Source organism: Cryptomeria japonica, chromosome 3 (genome assembly GCF_030272615.1).
Source record: "Cryptomeria japonica chromosome 3, Sugi_1.0, whole genome shotgun sequence".
In the NCBI taxonomy this organism is placed as follows: Eukaryota; Viridiplantae; Streptophyta; class Pinopsida; order Cupressales; family Cupressaceae; genus Cryptomeria; species Cryptomeria japonica.
The window spans coordinates 555,159,578-555,168,945 of record NC_081407.1 but is presented as its reverse complement, the minus strand read 5'-3'; the positions used below and the strand labels follow the sequence as shown (position 1 = coordinate 555,168,945).

The 9,368-nt window shown below is 40.8% G+C and overlaps 1 protein-coding gene across 1 annotated transcript in view; it reads right to left on the bottom strand.

Annotated features, from left to right (window-relative positions):
* Positions 1 to 8,291: 8,291 nt before the first annotated feature.
* Positions 8,292 to 9,368, bottom strand: part of LOC131874654 (poly(A)-specific ribonuclease PARN-like) — a gene marked incomplete at its 3' end in the record, with an annotated part of 48,892 nt that continues 47,815 nt past the window's right edge. Inside the window, 1 exon segment of the mRNA XM_059218441.1 lies at positions 8,292 to 8,638. Coding sequence (XP_059074424.1) covers positions 8,292 to 8,638 — 347 coding nt within the window.

Here is a 9,368-nt window from a genome sequence, read left to right as displayed (position 1 = left end):
CTACCTATGGTGCACTTGACGATACGGTGGCGGGAACCCCTACCTGTGGTGCACTCGACAATGCGGTGCTTTGCACATTGGTGAGGATGGCAGTCCTCAATTGTGGCATAGAGTCTAGAAGGTCTTTTACCTTTATCGGCACCTCTATCTGCAAGATTTGCCCAATGATGTTATTTTCCGCTTCCGTACGGAATGATGTACTCGCCACCTCGTTGTCCCGTCGTTCGGTCGTTGTCTCACGTTCAATATTGGCCTTTGCCTCCCGTAATCTCTCCTCCTCCATACGAGGGTCGGGATAAGTGGCTTTTTTCGTCTGGGCGCGAGTGATCGCCAGTACTTCTTTCTCACCAGTCTTCTCAGCCTTCTCAATGTTGAGGAGATTAACCCCTGCCTGCGGGCAATTTGCATCCTCATGGTCGCCTGGCCCACACCAACGGCAGAGGTGCTGAGGGGTGGCTTCCTTCGTGCAATCACGGGCGAAGTGCCCTCACTGATTACAGGCCCTACATTGGATAATTGGCCGGCCCTTGGCGTCATACTGGATACGGCTTCCGTTATTGTTATTGTTGCTATTCCTTCCGCCACCACGTCTGTTGTCCCGGTATCCTCCAGATGATGTCGTTGTGTTAGTATGTTGGCCGGTACCCGCTGGTGCGGATGTTGTGGCCTGCTCCGTGAACAGCACCTGGTTCATTTGCGTACTTCGGGTTTTCATGTTGTATGGGCACTCCTTGGTGGAGTGTCCCATCACTTGGCAAATCTCGCAGAATGCCTTCTTTTGGCAAGTACCCTTGTGTGCCCTTCCTCTTTGCACTCAGTGCACCATATGTCCCCTTCGTTCCGACCAGTGCTTCTCATTATTTTGAATTCCTTTCTCATTCGCTCCATGTCTTTCTGGAGCGCTTGCACCCGTTTGCCAGCCTCGTCGTCGCTGCTGCTTTCCTGTGAAGAGTCATCGTCCTCGGATGAGGATTTATTACTTTTCTTCTTCTTTGATGTTTTGTGTTTGCTCTCCAGGGCCATCACCCTATTATAAGCGTCGTCATATGACGTCGGGGGTACAATTTTCATCTTCCTCCGTAGGGAGGATTTCAACCCTTCAACGAACCATCGTTTCTTCAATCCATCTGCGGGTTGGCTTTCCATTTTACCCAAGAGTTCTTTCAGCCTCCAACTGTATGCCCGTATTGTCTCCCTGGTACCTTGTTTGGTACTATATATCTCCGTTACAATTTCATTGTCATCACGGAGCAACCGAAACTCCCTCGTGAATTCCTTCTGTAGATTGGCCCACGTGGCCACTTTTTGCTTGTCCACATCGGAGTACCAATCTATGGCAACTCCTCGTAACGTGGCTGGGAACTGTTGTACCCAGTCATCCTGGTCTGTTACTCCGTTGGCGGACCAAATGGTTTCACATGTACGGCAGTGCTGTAAGGGGTCTTCCTTGCCCTCCCCTGTGAACTTTGGCAATTTTTGTTTACTCGCCATCCCACCGCTGGGTCTCACTCCTCTAATTCCTTGTGTGCTTGTACCTGGCGATCCTCCGCCTCCTGCAACTGAACCTCCACTCGTGGGTCCTTCGGAAAAAGTTGCTGACACCGAACCAAACAAATTGCCTCCTGTACGGTACCCTTGTGCTCCCTCGGCACCTTCAGTCGTACCGTCACCTTCCGGTGTCTCCCTCCGGTTGTCCTCTAAAATGGACAAATTCTTTAGCAAGTCTCTGGTAGCGTCGATCAGGTTTAGACTTCGCCTTGTTTGTTCCACCAACTATTTGCGGCGTCTTACCCTACGGTGGTATTCTGGCGAACTGTAGAGTTCTCCTTCGGCACCCTCCGTGACTCCTTCTGGCAGCCCTACAACAGTGTAGACAGTGTAGTTCTCTCCGTCTATCTCTACCTCCGCAACCTCCGTGACACCTCCTGGGTTCCCTTCGGGCAACCCCTCGGCCAGTCGTCCCTCGGCAAGCTGCCTTAGCCTACGCCTTCGTTCTATCTGCTGTCTGAGATTCAACGCGGTTTGTGCCACTTCCCATTCGTCACTCTGTATCTTTTTATTTTTGTCCTTATTTAGTCTATTGGGCATAAGTCACTTCCATACACATCAAACACACGCCATGTACACAAGAAAACTTTTATTTTTTTATTTTTCCCTTTCAACCATAATTTATATCAACATTGTGTCGGGATTCTTACAGGGTTCAATTTCCCCTTCGCCTCTTGTTCCATGTGCGTGTCGTCGGTCTCTGGGTTCATCTCACCGACGGGTAGGCCCATCGCGTCCGTGCGCCATCCGCATCTTCCGTTCCCAAGTACGTCTAGGCAACGGCGCCAAATGTTTGCCCTCTCGGGTGAATAACTTAAGGCATAAAGAACATAATGCAGAATAATGCCGTAAATATCAGACAAAGTATATCAGATGTTCTATTCATAATCAGTCTCTATATTAATTCCACAGTCCATGTACAATAAGTGCTTATAACATTACATCTGACACGACTAACATGATCCCACTTCGAAGAAAAGGTACACAATATATAATACCCAAAGGGGTGCGACACAACCGTCGCGACTCCAACTACCTACCCGTCGGCTAACTAACTGACCGCCGTAACTCATTATTACCGACGACAACATAAACATAATATAACAACATAACATAATGATTATTCCCAGCAACAAGTGGCTGGTAAATTTTGATGCATTTTTGGATGTCAATATTTTGGTGCATTTAATTCTTCACCTGGTTTGCCAATTTAATTAGTCATTATTTAATTGGGCATTTAACTTAAAAGTTCCTGAGTTAAATTTAAATATTTAACTTAGGTGATTATTTAATGCTGGGTCTAATGTTTAAAGGACAAAATTAAAAGTTCCCTTTCTTTTTGGAGACATAAGGGATAATAATATTTTATTACAACTTTCTTTTATTCCACATTCATGGTGCATTGGGATGTGTGCCCAAAGAAATTATAAATGAGAGCTCTTTAATGCTGAAGAGGATAGGTTGGAAATTGTGTTATCTTGGAATTTCGTGTATTCTGGAGATCATCTCTGGAAACTATTTCAGGCATTGGAGGACGTTCATCCTCTTTTGCAGCATCATCCATGCCTCTGTGAAAGACCAGGTCTGGAAGATTTCTTAAGAAAACAATGAACTTTGGGAAGATTTCGATTGACAGAAGACATCTACAGGATAGCTGAGAATGCATGGTTGGGAGCAATTGTAGAGCAATGAATGGTAGTCACAGTAATTTATTATTGATGTTTAGCTGCATGTTGATATAACACTGGAAGTAGTCATACACGCCATCCCTCATTCTGGAGGGGTTTGAACTTACAAGAGAATACACAGAGAAATTCAAACTGCTACAGCACTTAGCATTACTGCCACCACAGTCTACTCTACTGCTGTGTGACCATTAGTTGGGTATTCACAGTAAATTCGAATTGCTTTGATATCCGAGTTTGTGGGTTGGCAGACTCAAAAGACCAGTGATTGAGATTGTTTAGAAGTTTGAAGGGGTTTGAAAGGGGGTCGATTGGTTCTGGTTTATTGGCAGCTCGAAAATCCATTGACCAGTTCCAGTCAGCTCATAGCCACCCGGTTACCAATACTCAGTGTGTATTTTCCTATAATGGCAGCGTAATACTTTGGCCACGTAGGGTGGGTTAAATACTGTCATTAAGGTGCCGAAAGGTCTGCTGGAAGTGTGCCGCCCAGTCATTAGGGCCGAGAACTGCATTTGGCTTGGACATGGATTAGTGTTGAGTCATGGACTACATTGGCATTATTCTGGAGTTAAAACAGCGACCAAGGATTGTCCTCCAACGGCTTGGTTACAGGTTCTTCGTATTTACCTTGTGATTGGGATATGGTGTATTTTCCTGTTGAAACTGAATGATTGTAATCTGCAATAAATTATATGTGTAACAAAATACTTGGAGTTTGAGCTCAATCAAAAATGTCCTTGATGGCTGGAAATCACTGCTTATGAACTTAATTGTAGAATTTGTTGTTTTCATTAATACATGTATATTGGAATGTGAATGATTGCAAATCTCTAAAAACAAACGCATCAGGTTTCAACATAACCACAGATTAAACAGACACCAGAAAGGAAAAAAAATCAGTCCATTAATGAAGCCTGTCAACTGTTTGTCAAAATACCATCAGCTAGATTAACAAGGGAAAAATTGGCAAATAGGGCAGCATATTACACTATCTTGCATTAAAACCAACTCCACTAAAAACAGCGATAAAAAGATTCTTCTTCCAAAATACGATAGTCGAAGCACCTCGTCTCTAAAAAGGTGATAAGAAAAAATCTTCTTCCACGTATCCCACTAATCAGCAAATAGCATGATTTGTCCATAAAGCAGAAAAGGCATTACAAAGCCCCACATTCAAACACCGCTGAAAAAGTATTAAGTTTGCAGCCATATGCAAAAGAAATGCGGCCCATAATATAACAATCATGCCTTTCTTATTAATCAACATATTTGAAAGAGTCAAAGGATGATGTGGCAGATATGCTGACGAAGCAAGTGAGGTGGACAAGCAAGCAGCTTAGGCAGACACCCAACCAGCTTAAGTAGACAGCCAAGTAGCTCAACCAAACAGCCAGGTAGTTCAACCCAGCAGGCAAGTAGCTCAACCAGGCAGGCAAGTAGCTCAAGCAAGCAACCAGGCAACTCAAGCAACCAGCCAAGCACCTCAACCATCCAAGCAAGCAACTCAAGCAGGCAAGTAGGGAGCTCAAGCAGCTCAAGCACTCAACCAGGTAGCTCAAATGAGACTCCAATGAACATTTTCCTGAGGCTCACCAATTGACATCAATGACAAAATCTGCAACAAAAACTTGCCCCGGGTCTGCCAAAGTTTAGAGAAGGCCAGACCCACAAGCTATGGCTGATGCCTGATACCCTGCCCGAATCCACAACGGACTGGCGGGGGACCTCAAACCAGGACCTAGGTCTTTTAGGCTGCAAACCGGTATCCTAGTTAAGGACATTAAATGAAGAGGTAACCATTAATCACTAACCATGAGCCAGATATTCATTCTTAGATTTTGAACAGCAGCAAGTACAAAACTGATCTGCACAAAGGGCTGAACAGCAGGCAGAAGGTGAGGATATCGTCGTCAGTGTTCTCTTGCACTCCAAAACATGTGTGGACAAGCAAAGCCCTCCACTATTTCCTCCAAGGAACTTCCAAGAGCAAATTGCTTTCAAGCTTTCTGAGAGAAAACAAACCAACAAGGAACAATAAATAAAAAATATATATTAAACTTTTAAAAAAATCCTTTTCTACACATTTTTGCTCTGCAATGAAACCAACCCAATCTAGGTCTATTTGGCAATGCCCTGGATGGCCTTGTAATGGACATAAACCAAGTTCGAACAAGACCTAGATCTGGGGGGTTTCCGAGACAAATCAGTAACAATGTTTTGTTTTGTTTTGAAAGCCATAGATCTAATTTTTTTCTGTTTTTATAGTGCTTGGAATTATAGCAATTAAATTTTCTTTTTTTTTCTTTTTCAATGCTAGGGCTTGCACTTTGCATCTACTAGATTCAAGAAGTGGAAGTTGAAAAGATGGCAAAAGGGACGTCATTTGAATAAATGGCATAACAAAACCGACCACAAGATTAGTCATTTGCAACTATTATAGATTTGATGATCAGTATAACCATCAATCACCTCAAATTCCACCTTGCACAAATTTACCGCCACAGCCTGAAATTGTCTGTATAGTGAGCTAGAGGTTGGATGGGAGATGAAGATGGCCATTGGATTGACAAACCAAAAAAAATAAAGACAATGAGTCTATCCTCAGCCATTGTAGCAATGATTCCTATCAACATGGTGCAAGAATCTGAGATAGATATGACAAAAATTGTGGGCTCTAGTCATGGTCTACCGATTATGGATTTGTGGCACATCCACTTCATTGAGATCCAATAAAGTCTAGTCATGAATTCTTTTGCCCCACACAACATGCCAAGATCACAACTTTCTCTTGAAGGTTTATAAGTTGGCAAGAAGCCTATCTTGGGAGAATTTGATCACAGCCTTGACCATTGCTAGGAAAGGGTACATGTACATGCTGCCTACGGAACATGATATAAGTGGATCATTGCTCCAGCAAACAATGACAAATGCAGAGACAATTGTGAAGGAGAAAAGAAGCATTGTTGCAAGTATAGATGCACCATATTATCAGATGGTTAGTTGGTTAGAAAAATTGCACACTCATCAACTGTCTAGTGGCTTCAAATGGTGAGATGGTTTTCTTGAGATCCATCGACAACTCAAATAAAGTCAATAATGCAGAAATTGTGAGTCTAATGTTGTTGGAGGTTATGTTAGAGGCAAGTATAGAAAATGCGGTCCAATTTGTAATAGACAATACAACATATGTGACAGCATGAAAATAACTTGAGGAGAGGTGGTCAATACTTTATGGGACTCCTTGCATTGCCCATTGCAGATCTTTAGTTGGAGGGTATAGGACAACTTGATTGGGTGAAAACTGAAATCCATGGTGAGAGATGCCAAAAACATCACCCAACACATCTACAATCACCCTAGGGAATTTCGCTTGATGGGAGATCAAACTGAAGGAAAAGAGCTTCTGTAAGCAAGGACCACATAGTTTGCAACTAATTTGCTCACCTTGCAAAGCATTCATAGTATGATAACACCTTTGAAACAAATGTTTGTGTGAAGAATGGTTGGATTCTTCTTATTCAAAAAGGAAAGAGAGAGGGTCACAAAGACAATTTTGGAGGATGTCTTTGCAAAGACTGCTCATGAGATCAAGGTAGCTTCAAACTTCTATTTAAAATTTATACTATATAATTAAGCTCACTCTTTCTAAATCCTAATTAAAAGATATCATTCAATTTATTTAAAATTTATTTTAATTGCAACTTTAATTTGTTTATAGCTGTTGGAGCCTTTAGTCAAAGTTTTGTGTTCAATGGATGGTGACCAAAACAAAATGAGATATATTTATGAGGCCAAGGGGGCCACCCCAAACTATAGATGGGAGATAAGGAAAAGAAGTTGAATCCATTTGAAACATTATTGATAGGAGATGCAACAATCAACTCCACCAACCAACCTATGCAGCAAGGTACCATCTCAACCCTAATTATTTCTTTGTAGATGACTCCAGGGATGTTGATTAGGAGGTTATGGAGGATCTCTCAACATGAGAGGATGTTATCTAAGGTTGAGTTAAAGGACCTAATTATGGTAAGCAGCCAAATGCTTCACCACTAGTTATCTAAAGTGTGAACCACCCAAGCACTATGTAACAAAATATTTGTCTTCACTTCACTTAAAAATTCCACATCTTGAATCTGTACAATTATTGCTTACTTTCAAACTTGTGAATGCCTTCCAAATCTTTAAAAGCTAGCCCTTTAAATTTTATCCACAGCTTATAGCACTTTTGTATAGAACATAACTAGAGCTTATTTCATGGCATTCACATGAAGCACAAGAAGTTGACACAAAAACACCTCAATGACCTCATCTTCATGCAATATGACCCTTCACTCAAAAAAGGTGGAGGGACCAGCAAGTCATGAGCTGATTGACTTGGATGGCATTACATTATCCATATAACAAATGGACAACAATGATGAGGATGAGGACCCCATGTTTACAGACAGCAAGATTGCATGTTTTATAGGACACAGAGAGGAGCAGCAGAAGAAAGAAGCATTGAATTGCATGACATCATGGCTGATGATGATATTGAGCCTAGGGAAAAGTCATTAGCTTCCAATTCAAAGGTGGATCTGCAACTAACTGCGAGTAGTAGGACACCTAGGATATATACTAAGGAAAAATTATATATTGTCATACATTGCACCAAATTGTAATTTTTTATGATGATTTTCAATCAACATATTGCATATCAAATTATTATTTGTTGTATTTGCATGCTGATGAGATACTGTACTCTTTTTTTATTCAAATCTAATTAAAAACACTTCCCAACATTGTACGGACTCATTTGATACATTGTGTAACTGTAGTTTGAGTGAAATTTATGATTTTTTAAAGGAATTTGAGTACTTTTTAATTTACCAAGTTGCCAGTATAAGTAAAAACTGGGTCTGTCAAGTTTTAGTGCCTTGTGAGTTTTCAAACAATGATTGATACCATACATGTTCCTATATGAATATTTTTAAAATATTCCATTGAGAGATGGCCATACACACACCAACTTCGCATTACAGAAAACAAACGTAAACCGGTTGGATTCAGTACCTGCTTGACTAATATGCTTTGGTGAGAATTTAATCCATTCAGCAGAAGGGAAGGGCGTCTCTTGTAAAAGCTGGTCTCAGATTCACATCCTTGCTCATGAAATTCAACATTTCCACCAACTGTAGCACAATCTCCACTATTTTGGTCTCTTAGCAGAGTATCACGCCACTGACCAAATTTAATCTTCATCCTTTCAGAAAAGAGAACATCGGCAATACTAATCAAAGGTATCTCTTTTAATTGATTTATGCTTATTTCAGAATTGCCTTTCTTGTTTTCATCCACATCTGTCAAGCCCAGTTTATGTCTAACTTCAGCTTCTTGCTGTTTTGATAAATATGATATTCCTGTGAACAAATAAACACTAAAATAAATTAAAAACAGAATTAAAGGCTGAAAACCCTAAAATTGTTATGAATTACTTCACATCAAATCAATATTGGGCAGGAAAAACACATTGTAATTGTTGGATAAACAAGAAATGAAAATTTGAACACAAATGTGTGTGTGTTGCCAATCAATTAGTTGCAACACTTCTATCATGAATCCTGTTTAAGCCCCCAAACTTGTAGTCACCGAGGTGGTCTCCGTGTGATTTCAGGTGATTTCCAGCCTAACAGACAACCTAGACAATGAGACGGTCAATTAAACAAGACATATCGACATGCAATGGAATCTTGAAAGGATGGCTTCCATCATAGAAAATCTGAAAATCCTTTCAACAAACATAGAAAACATCAAAAAACCCATTCTAAGCGAAGGCATTATCCCTAAAAAATGAATAGCTACTTTTTAAAACACCTAGAACCCAAATATTTTTAGTTTCCTTTTCCCTTTCATTTTGAAAGCGATCCGTACATGTAAACCTTATTTCTCATAACTCTAAATATAATAAATAATGGATAGTTGTGATAATAAAGATCAAATTAAATCTGCAAGTTGCAAAACTTTCTATATTCTGGGCCCTTGATGGTTATATACCACTTGAAACTTAAATATCACACACAAGGTTAAGTATAACATACACCGTTATACCTCCCTTTTTTGTGTATGTTTGTTTGTAATGTTTGAATAGTG